Source organism: Vigna angularis, chromosome 8 (genome assembly GCF_016808095.1).
Source record: "Vigna angularis cultivar LongXiaoDou No.4 chromosome 8, ASM1680809v1, whole genome shotgun sequence".
Lineage (NCBI taxonomy): Eukaryota > Viridiplantae > Streptophyta > Magnoliopsida > Fabales > Fabaceae > Vigna > Vigna angularis.
The window spans coordinates 10062120-10088933 of record NC_068977.1 but is presented as its reverse complement, the minus strand read 5'-3'; the positions used below and the strand labels follow the sequence as shown (position 1 = coordinate 10088933).

The 26814-nt window shown below is 33.6% G+C and overlaps 1 protein-coding gene across 2 annotated transcripts; it reads left to right on the top strand.

Moving 5' to 3' along the window:
* The first annotated feature begins 14809 nt into the window (after positions 1–14809).
* LOC108345965 (AUGMIN subunit 6) lies at positions 14810–26096 on the top strand. Of its 2 annotated transcripts, none has more exons than XM_052867356.1 (13): positions 14810–15174; positions 15262–15318; positions 15406–15500; positions 16225–16375; positions 16719–16844; positions 16988–17144; positions 17567–17627; positions 17711–17972; positions 23132–23257; positions 24067–24225; positions 24326–24572; positions 24650–24743; positions 24896–25034. In XM_052867356.1, the coding sequence occupies exons 1-13, from the start codon at positions 14959–14961 to the stop codon at positions 24897–24899; spliced, it is 1755 nt and encodes a 584-aa protein (XP_052723316.1). In that variant the 5' UTR covers positions 14810–14958; the 3' UTR covers positions 24900–25034. The 2 variants fall into 2 exon arrangements, with proteins under 2 accessions (XP_052723316.1, XP_017440330.1); XM_017584841.2 differs by lacking the exon at positions 24650–24743 and adding an exon at positions 25748–26096 and having other exon boundaries at positions 14811–15174; positions 24896–25369.
* Positions 26097–26814: the final 718 nt, after the last annotated feature.

The following is a 26814-nucleotide window of genomic DNA, read 5'->3' as shown; positions in this document are numbered from 1 at the left end:
TAGTATATTTTTGAAAACTTTTCTTCTCAAAATCCATCACAGCGCACTTGAAAAACATTTGTGCAAACACACGAGTTTTAATCAATTTAACCACTAACATAATCGATTTAAAACCTGTTGTTTTGCCATAGTTTAAAGCTTAAGTTGTCTGATGACCTTAATTGATTAACTCATCATTGTAATCGATTAAGTCACACATATATGCTTGGTGCGTGTGGTTTTTCTTATTTCAAAACTCATATTATGGATACACAAATATAATCACAATTCAAACACAATAATATGCAATAATCAATACATTATATTCACAGTTATCACATAAGCATATAACACACATAACACAATACATATACATGTTTTTTTATTAACAATGTGTTGTCATCATCAAAAACAGATATCACAAAGATTGTGGGTTCATCTAATCCTGTGCTCCCCTATCAACAATCTTAACAAGCGATTTTAGCATAACCTCGAAAAATTACTACAGTTTTCCAAAACCCTTGGAAATAGGGGTGGTTTTCTTGAACCCCGGTTAGTTTTGTGGTTTTCCAGAAATCCATAGGAATAGGGGCGGCTTAGGAAAAAATCGTCAATAATTATTTAGCGACGCTGCTTTGCCCAGCGGTTTTGGCAACCGCGAAAAATGTAGTTTCCAAGGGTTAAAACCACCGATAACGCTAAAAATAACCCCTGAAAAAATTACAAATTTTTGTAGTGTCATGAGTAAATAAACACAATTATAAGAGGCCCAACAATTGACAAATGTAAGATAAGTAATAATTTAAACATAATAATTTACCATTTTAACATGTATACAAAAATCATTAAATAATCATCCTTAGTTCATATGCATCTCGTCATATTTTTCACATCAAACATATAATACACCATGACATCTAGACAACCTTAGTCATGGTTATAATACTTGAACTAAAAGACTAACACTTGTGGGTCACATTCTGATGGACGGTTGTACCAGTACTCCTAATCACAATAGCTACCTAACCACCTTACCCATAGGGTAAGACATCTTTCAATTTGATCTACCTCATTTTAACCTCAAGCCATGCCTCCAACATATGTCTATCAACTCCTCACCACCTGACACCTTACTCTAAGTGATTGAACCTACTAATGGAACCTGAGATCTTATTATATTCATTCTAGTATATCTCACACTACTAAAAGTACCAATATCTTCTTGAGAGACCTTTCAAAGCTTAATAAATTGGTTCTCTTTCCTTTAACTATTTTTTCTTGAGCAAGAAATTTTAGCTTCAGCGAAAATAGGCCTCAAGCAATTCTTTCCCCTTTTGGCACTTTTGGCTTGAGTAGAAATCTTTTGGTTTGGCAAAACTTTTGCCACCTTAGTTGCATCAACATTGTGACTCTTCTCTCTTGAAAGAAAATTATTTTTTTTAAGCGAAATGACATTGTAAAAACTTTCACTTGAACAAGATATTCAGTTATTAAGTGAAAAATTTACCGCTTTAGATCAAATCAATATCGCTAGCACTCTCACTTGAATGAAAGTGACATCACAAAAATATTCGCTTGAAAATGAAATACTCAAACAAAAAACTCTCACATGGAGGAACCCTCCATTTTTGTACTAACATACTAGTTTTTCATTATCAAATCATCTTTAGACAACAAAAAACTAACTCAATAACACAAACCAATATAAAAAAGATAAGATTTTTATCATATAAAATATATTACCATCGTCTTGCACCACATATTGTAATTATTATCTTTGAATAATAACCTTATTAATGTTTCAGTTAATTGGGAGTTTGTTGTTTCTGCATTTAATGTTTCTGTTAGGGATCTTTGTAAATCCCTTTTCTCTCTTCTCTCCTTATCGGAACCCTATATATATAGGGTTACTCTGCTTTCCTTTGTAACACACACAATATAATACTTTACAGAGATTAATAAAATTTAGGTTTTTCTTACCTTTGTTGAAGCCTCTAAGCCGATCATCTTCCCTTTCTTCTTCTTCCAGTAGCCATAGTTACGTACTGCAAGTGTGCCTCATGTTGCTTCTCTTTCTCGCTTCCAAAAGACGCTATTGCTTTTCTCTCTCTCATGGATGAACTTTACTCTTTTGGCAGAAGACTTCCCACGAGATATTTTTATCTCTTAAGGGCTTTGGTGTTGTGGGCCTTCGTTTAAGGCTATTGGACTTGTTTTTAATATGGTATCAGAGCAGGTCCTGTACCTGTTCTGCCTATACCTCTATTGCGCTTAATTCTTTTGGTTTCTTGGTGTTTCTTTTTGCCTTTCTTGCTATCATGGAGAACATGGATCAACTGAATAATCCTTCCAGCCCCTTCTATCTTCATCCTGGAGAGAACCCAGAAATCTCTCTTATTTCTCAAGTTCTTAATGAGTCCAATTATACTTCTTGGAGCAGAAACATGAGAAGAGTTGCTCTCCTCTCCAAGAACAAGTTAAAATTCATAGACGGAGGGATCAAGAAATCCCAAAGAGATGATCCTCTTTTTGATTCTTGGGAAAGGAGAAACATGATGGTGTTATCCTGGATCATCAAGACCCTTTCATCTCAAATAGTAGAAAGTGTTATATATGTGGAAGATGCTCAAGAACTATGGGAAGAATTGAAAGAAAGGTTTTCCAAAGGTGACTACTTCAAGTTTTCTGATTTGCTTAAAGAAATCCATTCCATTAGACAAGGAGAAACGAGTGTAAGTCACTATTTTACAGATTTGAAGATACTATGGGAAGAATTGGAATTTCTTAGACCCATTCCGTGCTGTAGCTGCAAAATTCCTTGAAGTTGTGACTTGTCTAAGGTGTCTCATAAATACAGAGAAATGGAACATGTTATTTGCTTCTTGAAGGGTCTAAATGAATACTATAATACTATAAGAACACAGATATTGTTAATGGAGCCTCTACCTAGCATCAATCGTGTCTTTTCCCTTATTGTCCAGCAAGAAAGGCAAGAAAAGCGTGATTCTGCCCCACCAATCAAAATGAAATTAAGGTTTTGGCTAGCACCACTGAAAGACAAAATCAGTGGAAGAACGAAAAAAATTCGAAGGCTCATGGACGTGGTTCTGCACCTTGTAGCCAAGGGAGAGGGAGAGGAAGAAATCCTAATTATGGGAAACAATGTTCCTACTGCCATAAAATGAACCACACAGTTGATGAGTGTTACTCTAAGCATGGTTATCCATCATGGTACAAGAAGAGTGACAATAACAGTCAAGATAAAGGTGGACAGAGTGAATGGGGATATGCCAATGCCTACACTGCTTCTACTGAACCACATACCAACCAACAACATAATATCAATTCAGGACAAAATCCTTTCACCCCTGAACAGATGTAGAAATTACTGCAAATAATAGAAAAGACTGACAGACCTACTCACAACATTAGCCAAATACACAAAGACACTACAGAGGACATAGAAGGTATGTTTTCCTGGATTATAGATACAGGGGCCACTGATCATGTGACCCATGACAAGAATCAGTTTACTACATTCTATAAAATCAAGCCTATATTTGTCAGATTACCAAACAATTTTATTATAACAACCCACTATGCAGGAACCATACAGTTTTCTAGAAATTTCACTATTTTTAATGTTTTATACATTCCTGATTTTACTTTCAACCTTATATTTGTCCAAAGTTTGACTAGAGATATAAAATGCACCCTAACTTTTTCCTCTAAGATGTGTCAAATCCAAGACAACTCCACATTGAAGATGATTGGATGTGCTAATGTCTACAAGGGACTTTACTACTTGCAAACATTTGGAAGAAATCTCACACCAAGTTTTGTTTTCTCTTATGAGCATGTAAATATAAACTTGTTGCATTATAAACTAGGTCACCCTGGACACAAAATTGTTGAAACAATATGCAAAACTTTCTCATATGTTCAAACTACTTCTAATAATACTTGTGATATCTGCCATTATGCCAAACAACACAAATTGCCCTTTCCTAAGAGTAATTCTTTGTCTGTTAACTGTTTTGATATCATACACTATGATATATGGGTTCCTATTTCCATTCCATCTGTCCATGGACATAAGTATTTTCTCTCTATTGTTGATGATTGTAGTATACATACTTGGGCTTTTCTTATGCATAATAAAGGTCAGACTAGAGAATTATTACAGAATTTTATTGTAAAGATTCAGACTTAGTTTAATAAAACTGTTAAAGTCATTAGGACTAACAATGGACCTGAATTCAATTGTTCCAACATATATGATTCTTATGGCATTGAACATCAAAGAAGCTGTGTTGAAACTCCACAACAAAATTCTGTTGTGGAGCGTAAGCATCAACATATATTGAATATAACACGTATCTTACTCTTTCAATCTAACATTCCCTATGCTTATTGGTCTTATGCCTTATCTCATGCCATATACCTGATAAATAGACTTCCATCTCCTGTTATTAAAAATAAAACTCCTTATGATGTTCTACACAATAATCCTCCTACTTATCTTGACCTTAAAGGTTTTGGTTGCTTGTGTGTTGCCTCTACTTTAGAAAATAATAGAAATAAGCTTGATTCTAAAGCCAGAAAAGGTATTTTTCTAGGCTACAAAAACGGAATGAAGGGTTACGCTATTCTTGACATCAACACTAGGGAAATCTTCATTAGTAGAAATGTTATCTTTTACGAAGATATTTTTCCCTACAAAAGTGAGCAAAATAATAAAGTTGATTGTAATGATAATGAAGACAATATACGTTTTCTTGATAATCTGTCTTGCAGCTATGGAAAGAACTTGGTTGAGGGTAGAAGAAATGATCAAACCCCTGCTGAGAGCACCACTATCGGTACTGACAACGCTGATATCATAGAAGAAGAAGAAGAGTTAAAAGGAGTTCACAATCAGAGAAGGTCGAACAGAGTTAAGAGGACTCTTGAATACTTAAAGGACTACATACATCAAGCTGACCAGTCCTCATCTACATCCCTATGCATCAAAAACAGTTTGAAAACTCCTTATCCTATACCAATGCATTATCTTATGATTCTTTATCTGATAAATACTTAAAATACACACTTGTTATAACTGCTAGCAAGGAACCCAGCTCCTATGATGAGGCTAGAAACAGTCCTGAATGGGCAGATGTTATGCAGAAGGAAATCAAGGCCCTACAGGACAATGGTACCTGGTTTTTGACCCAACTCCCTCTTGGAAAGAAACCCATTGGGTGTAGATGGGTTTATAAGGTCAAGCATAATGCTGATGGTACAGTGGAAAGGTATAAGGCCAGATTGGTAGCCGAAGGCTACACCCAACAAGAGGGAATATATTTTTTAGATAATTTTTCTCCTGTTGCTAAGCTCACTTCTGTTAGATTATTACTTGCTCTTGCAGCCTCAAGAAACTGGTTTCTACATCAACTTGATGTGGATAATGCCTTCTTACATGGGACCTAAATGAAGATGTCTACATGGATCCTTCAATAGGTTTAAATGCTAACACTAAGGGGTAGGTCTGTAAATTAACTAAATCTCTCTATGGCCTGAAATAGGCTAGCAGGTAATGGTTTAAGAAACTATCCACTTTCCTTATTTATGCTAATTATGTTCAATCCAAATCTGATCGTTCTCTTTTTATCAAGAAAACTTCCACAGATTTCACAACCTTACTTGTGTATGTAGATGACATTGTTTTAAAAGGAAATTCTATGAATGAGATTACTCACATAAAGACTCTTTTGCATCATCAGTTTCAGATAAAAGATCTTGGAGAACTCAAATACTTTCTAGGATTTGAGGTTGCTAGGTCTAAGAAAGGCATACACCTTTATCAAAGAAAGTATGCTCTTGACATCCTTGAGGAAACAGGGATGATGGGAAGCAAGCCATGCTCTACACCCTTTTTAAGCAACATTAATTCCTTATACAAGACAGAGAATTATCTGGATAACCCTAGTGCCTATTGCAGATTGATAGGGAAGCTCTTCTACCTTACTAATACCAGACCTGACTTATGTTTTACTGTTAATCTTTTAAGTCAGTTTATGCAGGAACCCACTAATTATCATTATCAAGCTTTGTAGGATATTCTTAGATACATCAAATCTAGTCCTTCAGAAGGGCTCTTCTTTGCTGCCAATTCTAACACTCAAATCAAGGGCTTCAATGATTCGGATTGGGCCACTTGCCCTAACACAAGGAGATATACCACTGGTTACTACATCTTTCTAGGTTCCTCCCTTGTCTCATGGAAGTCAAAGAAGAAAAGTACTCTCTCTAGGTCATCTACATAAGCGGAGTATCGTGCTCTAGTTGTCACTGTTTGTGAAATACAATAGCTTCACTACCTTCTTCAAGATCTTTAGGTTCAACCTACTGCTACAGTTGTTCTTTATTGTGATAACAACTTCGCCAGTCACATCGCTCACAACCAAAGTTTTCATGAGCGGACCAAGCACATCGAGTTGGATTGTCATGTGGTGCGAGAAAAAATACAAGCGAAGCTTTTACGCCTTCTTCCCATGGAAGAGCAGCTCGTCGACGTTTTCACTAAGTTTCCTCACCACACTCGTTTCAGATCTATCATCCCCAAGCTTAGATTAGTGAATATTCATCATCGAGCTTGAGAGGAGGCTATTAATGTTTCAGTTAGTTGGAAGTTTGTTGTTTCTACATTTAATGTTTCTGTTGGGTATCTCTGTAAATCCCTTTTCTCTCTTCTATCCTTATCGGAACCCTATATATATAGGGTTACCTTTGTAACACACACAATATAATACTTTACAGAGATTAATAAAGTTTAGGTTTTTCTTACCTTTGTTGAAGCCTCTAAGCCGATCATATTCCCTTTCTTCTTCTTCCAATAGCCATAGTTGCGTACTGCAAGTGTGCCTCTTGTTCTCTTTCTCACTTCCAGAAGACGTTATTGCTTTTCTGTTTCTCATGAATAAACTTTACTCTTTTGGCAGAAGACTTCTCACGAGATATTTTTATTTCTTAAGGGTTTTGGTGTTGTGGGCCTTCGTTTAAGGCTATTGGACTTGTTTTTAATAAACCTCTTAATCTAAATTTTGTTGGTTCTTTTTCTCAAATAGAAATATTGTGTCCCAAACCTTAACTTTGTTTAATCTAAAATCCTAAATAACATTACTCCATATACAAAATCCAATTAGAAAATCTTTATAATCTTGAAACCTTTCCATACAAACTCTTTAGAAAAAAATAAACTTAGATGTACCCGTTGACAAATCTAATGAGATAATGTCTCCTTTTATTATCAGCTTCCTATTACTTTTTTCGAATTTAAAAGTTGATAACATTTTATTATATTCACCTTAAAGAATATAAAGAAAATGAAAATATAGAGAGATATAAAGTTTTTTTTTTAACATGAACAACCTATTATTCTATGTATATATTTCAGAAAGCAGCTAAATAAGAATATAATATTTTATATTATTATCATTTTCCCAAATTTGATAAAACTTTTTTATTGAGTGTAAAAAATCTTCAAACTCTTGCTAAACCAAATTTAAACTTTATCACCTAACCCATCGGCATCCATTCCATTGGCTATGAAGATCATAAGATAATTTGGATTATCTTACTTTAAACTTTGAAGTGCGATTAACACACTTTAGGATGTGATTGGGATAATCCATATTTTGATAATAATTTCTTATCATGATAATGACACTTTATTATTAAAAAACTAGTCAAAATTTTAAGGCTGAACCAAGATAACATTTTCTCCATCGTTTCCAACTAGTTAATGAAAAAAATGTTAAATGTTATTTTCAAATAATTTTTCATACACATATCACACCATCATGGAAAGGAAATGAATGGTTGAATAATTTCAATCATTACTTAAACATTATTACAGAAATAAATAAATAAAAAGAGTGAAAACCCTACCAGTTTCATAGTGAACAAATCGTACCGTACATAATATCATTAAAAACTTGAATTCCAATCATCAATTATTACAGTGTTTCATAAACTTCGAAGCAAAAATTATTACTATTTAAATTATGGAGCACAAGATATTTTAACAAGGAAACTTTCATTTCGAAACAAAAAGAAAAAGAAAACTATCTAGAATTACTACCTCTAATATTTTCTTGCTGTCTTTCACATATGTATCAAGATTTATTTATGCTCAGAAGATTATCCATACATTAATTGGTTACTAGATTTTGTTAATAGGTTTAATGTGTCGCTTAATTTAGTAAATTGAGCCCAAATTCTCCAAGAGCCAAAAATATAGTTTTAATTAAGCTTTTATTAATTTATATAATGGATTTTCCGTAGGTAAACTTGATGGAACTATTTATAAGTTTCTTAGAAGGAAAAAGAAGAAAAACTGACATTAATTTGTTCATAAGTTAATACATATGCCTTAATTTATTAAAGTTTTCGAATATAATTTTTTAAAATTTTTATTTTCAATTGGCGTATAAACTAATCTTAATTTATATAAGAAGTTAATTTTTTTTTCATCCATTCTTCGTTTCTAGCCATTTATCACTTTTAATCGATTAATATTAGTGTTAATTGATTAAAATGAGTACAACAGTTAGTTTTAACGGCTAGAAAACTTCAATGGACATTTTTAATCGATTAAAAGGTATTTTAATCCTAGATTAAAATGTATTTTAATTCTAATAGATTAAAATGTATTTTAATCTATTAAAACGGAAAAGTTTGAGTTTTCAGCTTTTACTTGTTTTAATCGATTAATACTTGTTTTAATCGATTAAAACCGTGCAATTTTGATTCTTGACATCAATTATATAATATAAAAGTAAATGGAATCAAAACAAAAGCTAAGTCCTAGACACTGAACTACAATTATTACAAAAGTTTTCCACTGCAATACAAGTCTTCATAACATCTTCTTGAATCTTGATTTCTCTTTACTTGATTTGGACATCATCAAAACTTCATCTTCATCATTTTACTAACAAAAACACGTGTGTTATTTGGTGTGTGTCTATTTTTCTTTAATATTAAAAACAAATAAATTAAACTATAAAATAAATTTTTGCTTATAAAATGAAAATATGAATAAATTACAAAATAAAATTTATAAAAAAATAATTACAAAAATAAATAATTATTATGAGTAATTATGGATATTATAGATAATGGTAATTTTTATTTTGAATTATTATTTCAATTCGAAAAATTAGTTACTAATAAAATTTAAAAAATGGTATTTTTATTATAATTAATTATTCGAATTAAAAATATTGTTATTAAAAGGATAAAATTAGAAAAAATTACGTATACTAAAAAATGAATTCCCCTTATTCAGAGTATATTTTTTTATTTTTTTTAATCTTCTAAATCTTAAAGCACGATAATTCGTCCTAAAATATTCATACTAGTACTTGTAATACAGTCAATCGTGATTTTTAAAGGGAACATAACATACTTCTTTAATAAGTAGGTGCATGGGACTTTTTAGAAATATATGAAAAGAATGTTGTTCTTATTGAGATTTGGGTTAATCTTTTGGTAAGATATGAGTGGATTGATAACTATTGATAAATGCTCTAAAGACTCCAGGAGAAGATACATCTGCAAACAAATCTTTCACATTTAAATCAATATGAGAGTTTAGATTTATAAGTTATGAGTGAATATAAAATGGTATGTCATTCTCTAAATTAATAACATATTTCCAATGTTTTTTTGGACAATCAGAAAATCAACTATAAAATCTAAAATATTAATAACAATAAAAACTTATCATGTATATTGCAATTAATATAATAAATTATATAAATCAATCAAATATACTATATATATTCCTAATATATGATATTAATGGATATATGAAATAGAATCAAATTATCGAGATTTAATCATATATTCTATTAATATACTATAATTATGCCAACAAATATCTCTGTTAATTTATTTAATCACTTTTAGTTAAATGATATTATTGAGCTTTGTTGAGACAAACTCTCTTTTTGGTCGCATAAGTACACAAGTCCTCCAAGCTTTAAGGTTTATTAGTAGGTGGAGTGAACTTGTTTTCATTGTAACTTACTGTTCGGCCGAGTTGTAGCTGACTTTATGTTTGTAGGTAGAATAGCCATTTTGTCAGACTATATGTGGTCATTTTTTACTGTGTTGAACTTAGGTCGCCTTTAACCGAATAGTACATATAAAAACATTGTAATGACGAATCAGGTAATGATTATAGAGTTTCTATTATTTTTTGTGAATGTTGTATGTTTGACTTATGCACATGTATGACTTATGATTTATGCATGGAAAAACTTTTAAGTAGCCGGTTAGACTTAACTTTATGCTACAGTCTTAAGTAAGCTCAAGTGTTACATTTATAGGCTCTAACTTGTGCTATTGTCTAGATAGGCTTGGGTGTCACGTTTATGGGTTTATGTTATATAGATAATTTGGTTGTTACGTTTGTAGGGATTATGTTATTGTCTACGTAACTTAGGTGTCGAGTGTAAGACCTAGGAAAATTATATCTAGAAGTGAGGTTGGTATTTCCATCTTTATTTAAGTTATGGAAAAGTTATGTTTTTCACATGTGAGATGTAACACATGTAGTTAGAGATCCTTGTGATGGATTGATGGTCATGTGTTTGATTCTTGTTGTGTGTATAATGTATATATTTTAATTCTTTTAATGTATGTGGTGTTTGTCTTTGTTTGTAATTACTATGATGCATGTGAATGACAAGTTACATATAATAGTTTGATTGGTTTGGTGTGTTTGTATGGAGCTTGAGAGTAGTGTGTTCGAACCTTAGTTAGAGCTTGTTTAAATTGGTATCGAACAACGCAATGTTTAAAAGCGTGTTCAGACAAAACCAATATGGGGGGAGTGAATTGATTCTATTTGAAATTTCGATTTTCTTTAAAAATTTCTTCGAAGTGAATAAGTAAAATACAGAAGGGATGAGAAGATTCACATAAGTAGTTTTTATATTGGTTCGAATAAAAATTGTTAATCACGCTAAAAGAAGTGATTGTTCGAATAAAAATTGTTAATCACGCTAAAAGAAGTGATTAACGTTTCATTGAAAGTAGTTCAAGATACAATAGAAATAAGAACAAAATGGAATAGAAAACACCTCTATTAACCGATAAGAGATGACAGAATACCTTCCTTCGACACATAATGAATGAAACAGCTTGAATCAACTTGGTAGAGAACCGCTTCCACCTTAGACACACTAAGTACAACTTCTCCTTCAAACACTGAATCAAGCTTTCTTAAATGCTTAGAGTTTTCTCAGACTATATTTTGTACTCTATAATGGTTTAAGTAAACTTTTAAGAACAGTGAATGACACTATTTATAACCCAAGGTTCGAGTTAGGTTAGAAGCTAGAAAGAAAGCTCCCAATTGTCAATGATAATCGATTATCTAAAGTGATAATCGATTATTTTTGGCAATTATAAGGTTTTCAACGTGGTGATAATCGAGTAACCTTAGTGATAATTAACTATTGTCGAACCTTGGTCAATCATATCTTTCGGTGATAATCGATTATCCTGAGAGATAATCGATTATTACCGAATTGAAGTGTTTTCTCACTTTACATATGATAATCGATTATCCTTCAAGGTAATCGATTATTGGCGCAAGATAACTATACTAAAAAGAAATTTACAAGGCTTCTTATGGTTTATAAATGAAAGCAAAGCCTACTACAAAGTATTTTACATAAAAAATGCTTTAACAATGTAAGTAATTAATTCTTTAAAACTTCAAGTACATCAAAATCTCTTCAAAGCATCAATGCTTCTCGCTGGTAATAGAGCTTATGTATATTATTATTTTGCTCGTGCTATTATACTGGTTCATTCAATCCTAAGCGACGTCTAGTCTCCCTTAAGAACTCTTAAGGGGTTTCACTAATCTTTTTCAAAGATTATAAACGAGTATAAATCACTCTTGGTATACACTGAGTATTTTCAACCACTCCTAATTCCCAAGTATTATAAAGTACTCTTGGTTCTCGTAGTGAATTCTGACTTGTCTGAGTTTTCCTGTTATTCAAGTGTTCTGACCACTCCTGGTATCAACCCTAGACAACCCACTAGAATGTTTAACTCTCCTGAGGTAAACAATACAAATGTTTTAATTCTCTTCAGAATATCCAAACACAATCAATGTTTATTTACAAGTACAAATTTAAGTAACTCTTAGTGAGAGGATATGTACATACAATGAAATGTGCTAACTTGAAATTTTTTCCTTTGTTCTATAAACATACTCAGACGATGTAAGTTTATTGAGAGAATAACAGCGTAACGATACAATGGTAGCAAAATTTCGTCTATTATCTTGTGTGAGTCCTCCTTATATATCTTTCTTTGAGAAATGACTGTTACTTAAAGAGAGTTGAACTTCTTGAGAGTAGGTGGCTTTTCGTATGGAAATGTGTACTTTTCTATGCCTTAGGAAGAGAATAATTACTTTCTCAGTAAGAGCTTCTATAGCTATGGTAGGACATAAAGCTTTAGGAAACATTCCTGAAATCTCTTCCTATTTCACAACGTCTTTCTAATCCACATGCCGTACTTTTGAGTAGATCTTAGTATTGTCAATATCTGCATAGATAAAGAGAGAAAAACCATAGCAAACAAGGTACAATATGCACATGTATTTAATGATCTATACGTTAATAGAATGTTGAAGGATGATATGTAATATGAGCGTTTAGTGCGAGTTTAAGCTTTTTCAAAGTAATGACAATTAATAAGATATGTAACGTTTACTAATTCTTTCTCTTATACGTTCTTTGTCAAATATTGTTTAACAAAGGAGATTTAAAAACTTGTAATAAAACTTTTCTTTTTCAAAGATGAAGTCTAGATGACGTAAGCTTAAGAGAATGTTGACAGTGTAAGAACAATAACAAATCTTGATTCTTATTTTCTTCACTTCATGTAGTCCTCTTTATATAGACTTCTTAAAAAATATCCATTACATAGAGCACTGAATTTCACATAGGGATGTAGCCTTTTAGTACGAGGTTATATGCTACATTGCATTTTACAAAGGAAATTGTGCTACTTATACGGAAGAGACAAACAAAAGGCATAAATGAAATATTCTCATAATATCTTCTATCTCTTAATGATCTTTTGATCCGATGCAAGACTTTTGAATGAGGTTTTGTACTGATTAGATCTGCATATAAAAAGAGAGCGCAACACAAGAGATAATTGAGTACTATTTCGTAATGTATTAAAAAGTTAGACATTCCTTAAACATTTGGGCATTATATGTGTATAAGCTTTTAGAAATTGTTTGTTTGAGTAACGTTCCACTTTTAAAATATCGTTTATACATATAACATTCAACCAACTTATCCTAGACGATTTATTTGATAAACATTATTTCATTAGACATTTTTTTTTAAACTTTAAAATAAGATTTATTTAAACAAGTTTTAACATTATTAAAAGATGCATAAATTTGATACTTCTTAAATACCAAATGAGAAAGTATAATAGAATGATACATTATTTAAAACTATTAATAAATTAATAAATCAATTCAAATTTTAAAATCTTTAAAAATTGAATTCACATATTAATTTATTAGTAAATAATATATATATATATATATATATATATATATATCACGTAGAAGCCATGCTTATGTATATCATAACTTGTTCCATTAAATATTATAAGAAAAAAAGAAAATGGTAACTTTGAAGTAACATACACATCGGTAATCTCTTTCTCTATTATTACTGTCTTTTGAAGTTATGGCTACTACTTGAATTGAACTTGCAATTTAGATAAAGCAACTTAGCATTGGCAACTTGTATACTCAGACAAGAATTGTTCTAATCTCAGTTCAAAATACGACGAATTAAATAGGAAAAATAATTCTATGAACTAAAATATTAAATTTATTTTATTTTTACTTTTCACAATGATAATTCTGTTTACATACCCAACTTTCTTTAAAAATATTAAAATTATATTTTAAAATACGACTTAAAATCTTGTTTTGAAGCGAAACTTCACATTTTTAAAATGAATAATATTTTAAAATTCAATTAGCATTATTTAAAAAAATAAAATCGTGTTTTAAAACATAATTTAGTCATATATCATAGATTTTTGAAACTTATCCAGTTATTAATTTTTTAAAATTATCCTCAAAACAAAAGATTTAAAATTCAGGATAAAAGAACTTCATTCTCGAGCTTTAAATTAGAGCCTATTTCTTACGTGAACCCTTTGCGTGAAAGTAATTTTTTTTACAATAAAGTTTATAAAGTCACCCAACAAAATCTTCATGCTTACATGTCTTCACCACAACTAATCAATAAAAATCCAATTATATAATGATTTATTTCACGCAAAACATAATTAACCAATAAAAATCCAATTATATAACATTAATTTATAATGATTTATTTTACGTAAAACATAATTAACCAATAAAAATCCAATTATACAACAAGTGGTACAATTTTCTTTTCCCGTCAAAACTGCTATAATCTTTTAACAAGCATTTATTTTTCTGTATTCAAATTCGAAGAACTAGCGTTCCATGCACGACGAAACACTCCCACCTCACGTAACCCGAAACGACAAGACGTGCAACGATAGAACTGGGCCGGCAGCGAACGACGTCGTATCTTATTCACCAAAACGGTGTGATAGCAACGAATTTACAAAACCCAAACTTCCTGAAATTCCAAACCCACCCCTGCTTTTCAAATTATGGTACTGCTTCGCAATTTCGGACTTTCCCAGGGACCTCAACCCTGAAAATATAAAACAACAAAAATCAAAAATCGAAAACACAATTACACATCACGATAGACCAGGATCGGAGGAAGAAAACGAAGCAACCGAAACACATACAGATAACACCGAAGAGGAAGAAAAAGAATATAAAGAGAGGGAGATAAAGAGAGAGAGAGTGTGTGAGAGAAGGTGATGACGATGGACAGAGAGAAGGAGAGAGAGATAGAGCTGGAGAGTGCAATGTACACGAATTGCTTGTTGTTGGGACTGGATCCGGCGATTATCGGAGTCGGAGCATCCAACGCGACTCCTCGGGTCGGGCATTTCCGTCACTCGAACCCTAAATTGGGGGAACAGCTTCTCTACTTTATCCTTTCATCTCTCAGAGGTCCAATTCAATCCGCCAAAGTATGTCTCAATCCACTTTCGGTACTAGTCTCCTTTCCTATATGATCTCTCCTTCTAACTCTAACCCGCGTTTTCTCGATCTCCCAGGATTTCGACAAGGTCTGGCCGATTTTCGATTCCGCGCAGTCGCGTGATTTTCGTAAGGTATATCTATTTTGATTTTTTTTTTCTTTTGTTTCTATTTTTTTTTTATGTAATTTGAGTAAATGTGTTTGGATGGCGCTGGAAAAGGTTGTGCAAGGGATTATTAGCGAGCTTGAGTCGCAGGGAGCGTTACCGAGGAGTAATTCGAGGGTTTCTTCACTTGCTACGTGCTGTGGACCTAGGTTAGTGTGTTTGCGTGTGATTGATTGCGTGATGATATGCTGATTTGTGTTTGCGTGCAGTTGGCTGTCTTGATCCCTGTGAGTAGGGGTGAAATGGGTTTGATTTAAGGGTCTTGTCTTTTTAGCAATTTGGTGCATTGTTGATGGATCGATATCGATGTAATAAGTGAAATCATGGACAATTTGTAATCTGCTAACAGTTTAAGAGTTATTTGAAGAATTGCTGAACTGAACAAAGTAGCCAGAGGTATAGAGTGTATGAGACCTTTCCCCTAAATAGTACTCATTAGTACTGTGCTATTAACGGTAAAATCATTGGTTTATGATACTGAATGCTGGTCGGTAAAGACCTGAAACGAGCATAAGCTAAATGTTGTAGATGAGTGAACATGCAAGACAGGATTGGGAGTTAATGCATTTGAGAGATGGTACAATTAGAATATAACCTAAACTTGTTTGTCATATGAGGAGAAGACTAATATAAAGCCATAATACGAATAACTGATTTGGTGGAAGTCGGGTAAAGAGAGATTATGAAAAATTAATTGAATTAAAAAGGACCGATCTTAAAGACTTGGTTTATTCTGTCGGACCCAACCATGTGAGTTAAAGCTTTTGCTATGTTGTAATAGTAGTCGGATATGGTAAGATTGTAATTGAAGCTCATTATTTTGATTTTGTTGATGACAGTTCTAAAGTTATTTAAGTCTTCATTCTGATGTAGGTTTGTTGAGCTTCTATGGCAACTTTCTTTGCATGCTTTAAGAGAGGTTCATCGAAGGACATTTACTGCTGACATATCTTCTAACCCATTGCCCGCACCATTGACTGATGTAGCCTTCTCACATGCAGCTACGCTACTTCCAGTTACAAAGGTAATGGTGTTATTTCTTACAAAGGTTAAGAACGAAGTGACTATTGTTATGGGGAATATCTGCATGAGTTGTTGTAGTTGGTGCCATTATATGACTAGTTTGGCATGTTTTCTATATATTGCCAAAGGGTCATTCTGACTGTTCTGAAGTTTTTTTTCCTTCTTGTCTAATTGTTTTTCTAAATTGAAGTCGTACAAAGTATCAATAATACTTTGTCTTTGTGTGTTTCCTATGACTTCTTCTCATATGCAAATAGTGATGAAAATGGGAAAGAAGAGTTTTAATTTTTGTGGTGATTCACTTGGTCTTTAAGTTACTCAATGGAGTCTTTGGTCTTAAACAGGCAAGAATAGCCCTTGAAAGAAGAAAGTTTCTTAAGAATGCAGAGATGGCTGTACAACGTCAGGCTATGTGGTCAAATTTGGCTCATGAAATGACAGCTGAATTTCGAGGCTTATGTGCTGAAGAGGTATATCGATTATGAAGTGCTTTGTACCAAATCCGTCTTGCATATGTTATGTATTGTGTATATAGTTCATATCCTCTTTCCTGTCAGGAATATTCCTTATGTATTTGTTACTTATGCAATTACAATATAAAATCTGAATTCAGGCTTATTTGCAACAAGAATTGGAAAAACTCCATGACTTGAGGAATAAAGTGAAGTTGGAAGGAGAGCTCTGGGACGATCTTGTCTCCAGTTCAAGTCAGAATTCCCATTTAGTTTCAAAGGCCACTCGACTATGGGAGTCTTTATTAGCCCGTAAAAGTAAGTGCAATTATTAATAATGCTATTGCACTTTCCATGTCTAATGAATCATGTTATTCTAGTGAGTTTGATTTCTGGCATTATATGTTTACAATTGTATTTCTGTATTTATGAATAGACTAATAGTAAGTTTTTGCTCTTCTCAGTGTATTCTAACATGATTCTGCCATTTTTGTGGTTTAGCTATACAAAATTGTAAATTTTTGCAGTTTTTATTTTTACTTTATCATTTCTGATATGCCTATTACATTTTCCATGATCAATGTTGATGATAAACCATTGGTATTGGTATCCTTTCAATTATGATATTAAGATTCCTTGCTTTATCTCTCCACGACCTAGAATCCTTTTTTTCTTATATAATTTTTTGACTGTTTTGTAAAAAAGAGTAAGCTTATGATGATATTGAGTTTTTGATACAGGTCAACATGAAGTCCTTGCATCTGGTCCTATCGAGGACCTGATTGCTCATCGAGAACACAGGTAATCTTGTGATGTAGCCTGCCTTGCCTTTCCAATACATGTATTCCAAATTACCAACTTACGTTTTAATGCAAAAATTTCAGGTATCGAATTTCTGGATCATCTTTGCTTGCAGCAATGGATCAGAGTTCTCAAGCTCCATATTCAGATGTATTATCTGGTCAGCCTGGGGATTTTTCTGCGATTGATAACAAAGAAGAAAATGATGGATCACATTTTAGTAATGAGACATTAACGAGAGTGGATGACAGAACTGGAAGAGTCCACCAAACTGTTGATGTAGCAGAGGTTATACGGCGATGGACCCATGCCTTGCAGCGTATCCATAAACAATCACTTCATCTGGTATGCTCTTATAATTCCTTTCTTTCAAGCCTGATAGGATAGCTTCAACTTTGAGTTTGACCTTCTCTTGTTGAAGCCAAATCTGAACTCTGCAACTGAGACGATTTTGGATTTTAGATAATCTGTTTTAATCTGAATGAAGAAAATAATCAATAGAGCCTCCTTGTTTATCCCCAAAAGATGCTGCATTGAGCTATGCTGTCAAAGTTCACTCTCCAGTGTATTATTTTCACTCAGATGACACCTAGATGATCCTTAAAATCTGAAGCTGTTGAATGAATGTGAGAAAATAAGGGAGTAAAATAAAATGAGCAAATGCTCTTCAGTAAAATTGCTGGCTGCTAGAGTCATCTACTGGTTAGCCTGAAGAACCCATGTCTTGCATGCTTTGAGGCAAGGAGTCCGGGTTCCTCTTTATTGCTTTGGGTGTCATTCTAACTTGGTGGATCACTGTTTTTTTTTATCTCTTTTGTCCTCTTGTTTTATTTCTTCATTTTTTGATCCATTTGGAGAAAAGGAGGTGAGGTTTAGATGTCAAGTTTAAAATACCTTGTCAAAATTTGGCTATTATAGCTGTATGTGTAATAAGAGACACTTATATGCTTTAAAAATGGTTTAATGAACTGCTTTTATAAATAGGGAGTCATTAGTAAATTTAAACCTTTTGAGCACAAAACCCTGTAAAAAAGAACTTCTAGGACTGATATCATATTGTAATCAAGCACCTCATATTGTTGCATTTTTTTTATTTTTAATTTTTATTATCATTTAAAAATCTGAATATGGTGATACTGTGGTATGTTTTGGGTTCATATCTGAGATGCCAACATTGTAAGATAGGAAATTTATTGATGTTGTAAATATTAATTTTTTTTGTTTCGTTATTATTCCCTATTATGGGTAGTTAGTATATTAGCATAATCATGAAAGATTGAATCCCCCAATTCAGGGAATGAATTTAGTGTCAGCGATATAAATAGGAAGGAACCTTGTACATTGAGATTATTATCACAAAATATTAAGATTATTCCTCTCCTTTTTCAAGTTGGCATTAGAGTTCCCAATCTTGGGGACCTTGATTTCCCACTTTTCTCATTTTTCAACAGTCTTCATTGCGACCCCTTCTTTTCATTCCGTCACTATTCATTGCTGGATTTTTTTCCCAGCATCCATGCTTGGTGTATCCTTGATTGATGTATCCTTGAAAGACTCAAACCCTGAATTGTGGTCACACATGCTATTGAGTGTCAACATTTTGAGCACTTGTAAGCCACACGTTGCCCTACCAAAGTTGGAACTTGGCGAGACTACCACACCACCCCTGGACTTGTTGACCTCTCCTCTCTTTTTCAAGGTAGTCATGATTGTGGAGGTTGAACCCTAAGCAAAGCAAACCATCCATGTGCTCTTTCATGAGTGTGTAATTGATGATGGCTGGAGAAAAAACTTTCATGAGTAGCTAGTAGCCCAGGTCCACCCCTTTAGTACCCCTGACATCTAATGATCTTCTGATCTTCTTGTGCTACCAATAGCTAATTGGCTCAATGGTCGAAATTATCTTGTGATGTCACAATTTATTTGTAAGACATTGAAGGGTCAAAAGAGGTTGAGTCATATTGAAGGGAATGCTCTCAATGAGTTGGATTTTGAATTTGAATTTGAGACATGCAAAGATGAGGACTCTCTCATCATGCATTGGTTGTGGGGTAATATCGAAGATTAACTGGAACTATGTGCTCTTTTTCACCACTAGGCAAATATGGAACAATCTTCATCATTCATGCTCTGTGAAGCAAGATATTTGTACCTAGTATGAGTTGGAAGGTAGAGTCTTTGGTCCCAATTATGATTCTTTTTCAATGACTAGTTACTATGAAATTCCAAATAAATTAACTTGATTAACTAGAATTTGGAATTGGTAAATAATATTAATGTTCCTCCTTTTGCATGAGCTACTTAAAGGTCAAAATTTTTGAATGTAATCCTGAATATCAACCTATTCGGGCTCAAATTCTTGGGAAGGAGACACTTCCATATCTTTGAGAGGCTTTCTGCATTGTTTGGGGTGAAGAGAACATGAGGATGGTTTTTTGGTGAATGAGAAACCCAGTGAAAGCATTGCCTTGACATCTGGCAAGATTCCAAAAGTTGGAAATTGAGATTTGGAAAAGATGCACACCAAGAGAGAGGAGGGTTAGTGTTGGCGTTTTAAAAGTTGTGGCCATACAAAGGATACTTGTTTCAAACTTCATGGAAAGGAGATGATGTTGAAAGACAATGTTTTACTCTAATGAAAAACTTGATTAGAGGTAATGTATTATGTTGTTGGTGTCACATTTAAGCTGCATTCATAAACTTCTCTTCAAATTTAAGCTTTTTGAGGTGTTGCCTAGCCATATAAGCTCACAGGTGACTAATGCCATTGTCTTGTATTCTACTTTTGCACCCGGTCTTTCCACAACATTTTGTTTATTACTTTTCCATGGTATTAAATTATCTCCAATAAGAACACAATCCCTTGAAGTGAAGTATCTATCAATTGGTGCTCTGTCTTGTCACTCTTAGAATACTCAACAATTTAAGTATTTCCTTTACCTTCATAAATAAATAATAAAGCCTTTGCCATGAACATTCTTAATTTTCTTTAGAATTTGTGTGGTCACATCCCAATGATCTTGACGTGGAGGGTATAAGAATTGACTTACTACGCTGTGTACAAATGCAATATCAGGAGGACTCATATTGTGCTAATTTTGCTGACCAACTAATTGTCTATATCTCCCATGGTTACAATACGACTCTCCTCGGTCAGACACAAGCTTGACACTTGGATCCATTGGTGTGTTATAGCATTTAAAATATGACTAAACCGTCCTTGGATTGTGCAACCAAGGAAATACTTCAATTGTCCAAGATATTGTCTAGAACTGTTAAGCAACAATTGTTGACTTATTTTCTTAGTTGGACAATACTGCTTTATCACTACGTGTGATAACAATGGCATCTGCATGTACAATGAGGTAGATGAATCCTCATAATGTTATCAAACTCGGTTATGGCGGTGCCATGGTGGCAACCAGTGGCAATGTTGAAACTTGCTGCCACAATAAGGCGTTGGCGAAGCGGGTTTCTCGTGGTGGCCCATGGCGGCCATTTTTTGCATAACGACCTGTGGGTGCAGAATGGATATGGCAGAAAAGGTGGGGCAGTGACATGAAGAAGAGAGGTAGCAATGTGAAGAAGAAAGTAGAGAAAAAATCCTATTCATGAGGGGCAGCAGCGTAAGGCAAGGAGAAGAAACCCTAAATGCAGGGTTGCTATCTTATTTTTGTCTTCTGTTGGTTTTAAAGCCTTACTGATACATTGTTAAAAATTGGGTCAGGTCAGGCCTACTAAAAACTTATTCAACATTAATACACACGCTTCTCTTCTTCAGCCTCACTACCCTTTGCCTTGACCTTGCTGCTTACTGGCACTGCCCCCAACGCCATTATCACCAATCGCTGCTAGTTGCTTCTGCTGTACCGCTGCCGCCAACTACCGCAGATTGCTAGTCTGTTTTTTTTTTTCAAATTATTTTTGTCAATTTCCACCTGCATTTTTTTAATTTCATTTTTCTTCACTTCCACTTCCACTATAGGCTAATAATTTTTCAGAGGAGATGACTAGATCCGGAATGGGAGATAGTGTCTTGGAAGGATCAAGCATTATGAGAAGACCTTCACTATATCATTATTTGTTGAATATGGGAGATAGTGTCTTGGATGGATACCAAAAATACAGAAATAGAACCGGGCACAACAGGTAATAGAAATGTATATGATATTATTGAAAAGATAGGAAAATCAAAAGGAGTGAGACTGAAATTCCCATAGCAGAGCTCCTCAACAGAGAAATCAAGATGATTCTCTATAAGCCAACAACTTCTCCCCCTTCCCTCTCTATCAACAGCCTCATGGCATTGACCCTACTACTCTTGCCAGCTCAGCACCTTGCCTTGTGCCTTTCTTCCTTTTCCTCACGCACACTTTCCACTTGCTAGGGTCCGTATTCTCCCAATAAGAATGGACCAATGGTTCTTTGAGCTTTATCTCCATACGGGCCTCATCATCAACCTGGTGAGGTTTTGTACAAGTATGTTCTACCCTAGAAAAGAGACATCAACAAATGAAATACTGAATAAAATCAGGAAAAAAACATTGATACCCTTTATGAGATCCTTGATACCCAGTAAGACATTTGAACAACCAAGGAGAAAGTTATAACTACAGGTTGAGAAGAGATATCTATTTTTATGTTCAGCTGCTCAATTTTGTTGAGGAGTATGAAGGCAATGTTTAATGAAGAATACCATTGGATAATACCATTAACTACAAGAATTGGTTAGATAAATATTCACAGGTTTTGTCATTATGAAAAACATGTATGGATCTACCAAATTGTGTTTTAACTTTATTAGACAAATTTAAAAAATATAAAACACTTATGAAAGACTTTTCGTTAACCAAATCTAGGTATATCTAGAATAATCATCTATGAAGGTAACAAAATATTTAAAAAACCAAAAGGAGTAACTATAGGAGAAATATCATAAACATCAAAGTGAACTAAAGAAAAGACAAAACTTGTTTATTAAAACTATTAGAAAAAGACTAACAAATATGTTTATCTAATTGACAAAGCTCACAAATCAAACTTGACAAATATTTTAAACTTGGTATGGTCTTCTGCATTTTTGTCTAGCGAGAATGTCCTAATTTTGCATGATTATGAAATGTTTCTCCCTTTTTTATATAATGCTAACACTGAATAGATACCTTTGGAAAAACATTGAACTATTTAATCATGATAAAGGTTCTTTTCTTAACATTGCTGTTTTGTTAATGAGTAAGTTTTCCCGAACCATTTTAGTGTGTGTAATAATATAGTTTTTGTTTTTATAGTTCAGACTTTGAAAATTAAGATAATCAAACATTTTTGCTCTAAATACTTGGTGATTATTATTTTATTGTGCATTGATTAATTTTAATTATAGACCATGATTATTTTCTTTGTTATTCAGTTGATAAAGATAATGACTAGTTGTAGGTTGATTATGTCATATTTCGTTATCTTATTTATTGCTTAGAGAAACATCTAAACCATACCATTATCTGCAGTCAAAAGCAAATGATGGAGAGGGTCCAGATATATTGCGCAGTGGACAGGAAGAGGGCTCGAGTGGCCATGCTGAGTCTTTAGCAGCAACCCTTGCAGAGCATCAGCAACATTTAGCTAGTTTCCAGGTACCGCATTAAACCATGTTTTAATATAAGCTAGATTCTACCAAGGTTGGATTTCTTTCTAATGCAGTTTATACCAACTTGATGTTTATATGCAGAAGGAGAAATGATGTACATGTCCTTGATTTTTTTGCTATGTTAATTGTCCTTTTTGGGACTTTTATTGTGCATTAAATTATATTTATTTACTGGAGAATTTGCTTTACTTTGGAATGTATTGCTTACAAAAGTGGACAAAAAGTTTTCTTGAGATCTTTTTAGCATGCCCTTTGTGTACGAGGGATTAGATTTATATAAATTCTTACATTTTTTAGTTGGTGGACGGAAAATTTACTTTGCTTGTGAATGTATTGTTTATAAAAGTGGACAAAAAGTTTTGTTCAGATCTTTTTAGCATGCCCTTAAAGTTTGAGGGATTAGATTTATATTAAATTCTTACATATTTTAGTTGGTGGACTGTATCTTTAAGATGAAAACAGACCCTTTATTTTCCTTGTTTGCTGACAGCTTCTTGTACATAATTATTGCTGTGTCTGTGGCCAATGTATTAATGCAAGTAGATGAGTAAAATACAAGTTAACTTATTATTCAGCATATAGCTCTGGTCATGGAGGCGTTGCATTCTCTTTCAGTTAGCTGCTGGTTTTACACTTAAACATTGATGTATATTTTAAGCCTACTTTGCTTTATCTCGTCATCTTTTATGCAGTAGGAGTTGAGTATCTTGTATAGAGTTGATCCTTAAATGTTGTTCCTATACAAGAAAGATTCTTCTCCTAGGAATTTCACACAGTTGCATGTTTAATTTGCAGGTTCTTATTAACCAACTCAAGGACGTTGCTCCAACCATACAGAAGTCCATATCAGAGTGTACAGAAAAGGTTAACTGTATAGCTGCAAATCTACCACCAATGAGCAGACACAATGGTCGGTCAACATCACCTATCCAGTCACATAGTAGTGGGAGGATGGTATTCTTCTATTTTAGTAATGTGGTTGTTGGTTTAATCCCTTCACAATATCATGTCTGATTTTGCCCCTATTGTTTCCATATCACTTGACATTGTTTAGGACAATAGCATTGATGATGTTAGTGAGGTGACTTCAAGATTATCTAATATTCAGCTTGACAAGGTTTCTATTAGTCCTCCCACTTTAAAGCTTCCTCAATTGTTTAGCTTGACCCCATCTTCTGGAAAAGCTGGAAATGTCCAAAGGCGCCAGAGTAATGCCCCTCAAACCAGCCAAACTGAGAACCTCTCTGACAGCAAATCTCTGGATCCTCCATCAAATAATGAAGTAGCGAGTTCAGCTGAAGGTATGCTTTGCGTCCTAAGAGTTGTCTATGTTTTGTCATAAAACATCCTTGAGCCTCCACCCAATTTATGCTTTTAGGAGAGTTGGTGCTTGAGCAAGTGGTTCAGAATTCAACCCTTGGCTCCATGATTCCCATTCTTTGTAATTCAATTAAGCTTCAGCACAAAGGAAAGTGAGTTTGTGCACCGTCCATGCTTATCCTTAAAGAACTCTTGCTTGAGCTATGTTAAGAGCTTAAGTTTTTATTGAAGCTTATGATATTCTTTTCAAGGGCATTTCATCGTTATGTTAGACAAAGTGGCTGATAATGGCTTTGTTTTGTAGATAGTGACAGTTTGTATGTCCAGAATTTGAAGAGGTCGGTAAGAGAAGCAGCGCTGTCATTGCGGTCATGTAATTCAGATTCATCACGGGATAGTCAATCTGATGGAAGTTCTGAGCACTTCTTTGTCCCCCTTTCAGAAACCAGCTTTTCTCATATAGATACCGAAAAAAGGGGAGCTTCATTGAGAAGCAAAAGATTATTTGTATCACAAATGGATGATTCCTTGCTTGAGAGTCATGCATCCGGTGGGCATGGGATGAGCAAGTTTGATGAACTTCCAGATATGTTGAATGATTTGGAAAGGCTCTCTGATTATGACAATGTAAATGGGTTTCTCTCGTATACTGGTTCAAATGCAACATCTGATGCTCAGCGGTCAATTTTTGACTTTGAGGATGCACAGGATCAAGTCTTCTCACCACCTCTGTTAATGGATTCATCACTTTTGACAGATTCATTTGAAGACTTGCTCGGTATGTTGAATTTTTCACGCGCTGTTTTGGTTCTTAACACCTGATTTTTTTTAAATGCTATGCTACTCTGAAATACAGAACAGGAAGTAAACTTTGGGGGGGTGAGGGAGGAGTGATTTTTAAAGACATTTTTTTGGTTTCTTTATTCTTCCTCCATCAAAAAGGTTGTCTATGTTCCATGTTTTACAGAAGAAATTGCATTTGCATACTTTTAATCAAGTATGATGAATTGATCATACACTTTAATAAGGATATATTTTGAATTTGTTTGGTTGTTTGGGTAGAGGGACGAACATGTACTTGTGCCTCCTTCATGCAACATGGGCTTGTGCTCTCGTATGTTGGTTATTGAGTTAGGAATTTGTTGTTGCATTGCAGCCCCCCTGTCGGAGACCGAAACGGCCTTGATAGACCACTGAAAACTTTGTAGACAAGCTGCAAAGCTAAATTGAAGAAAGAGCATATAATTGAGCGGTGGATTGGTATTCTTTTGTTGAGATGTACACTCCATTCACCTTGTAGTATAACACATTACTTGTATGACTTTATTCTTTGTTTGGCATATTTTAACCATCTGTTTACTGTTGATGCCCTACTACTGGGAGGTAACCATGAGTGACCCGTGTTCTTCATTTGTGAATGATGATTTGCTTTTGTATGAAATTCGAAAATGCTAGTTCAGTTGAAGGGTTAAGTTCCCTTCAACCAACACTTGAATTTACGTTAACATTTTCATCCACTGTTTGAGCATCAATGGCCTGTCTTCTTATTCATATACATGAAGGCTCGTATCTTGCTATGGAATCATGGAGACTTAGGGTTCGATTCATTAGTTTCATGGTGATCTAGTGACGAAACTACTTACGGGCTTGACCCCCTGTCTTTATTTCTTTATAGTTTTCAAAAATTATGTGGATAAATAATTAAAAAAATTAAGATATTGGGGAAATAGATGGACTCTTAGTTTTAAAATGGATATTTACTTTACTTTTTCTATAGTGTTTATAAGCGTGTATTTGTTATCTTTTTATGTTTTAATGGTGTAATATTTTTTCTATTTTATTTAAAAATTAGGTTTAATCATTTGGTAGGTTCCATTTTTCGGTGAAAATCTCAAATTGATCATCTTCTTTTTCGGCGTCTCAATTGGGTTCTTATTTTATGAAAATTGCAACAATTAGACTCCTGTTGTTAAATTGGACCTAACGATGTTAATGTATGGTTGACATGGCACGTTGATATTTGTTTTTAAATGACGTGCTCATATTATTTACTAATAGGAAAATCTGATGTGGAATTTTATTTTTTTTATTAAACATTGAATTGAGCTAAGTTATCACCCTTGACACATCATCATTTTCTACCTTCAGAAACCTTAGCCTTTCCTCTACCATCCATCGTTGGACTACTAGTAGCAAAGTTGTCACAAATTGTCATGGGGATCC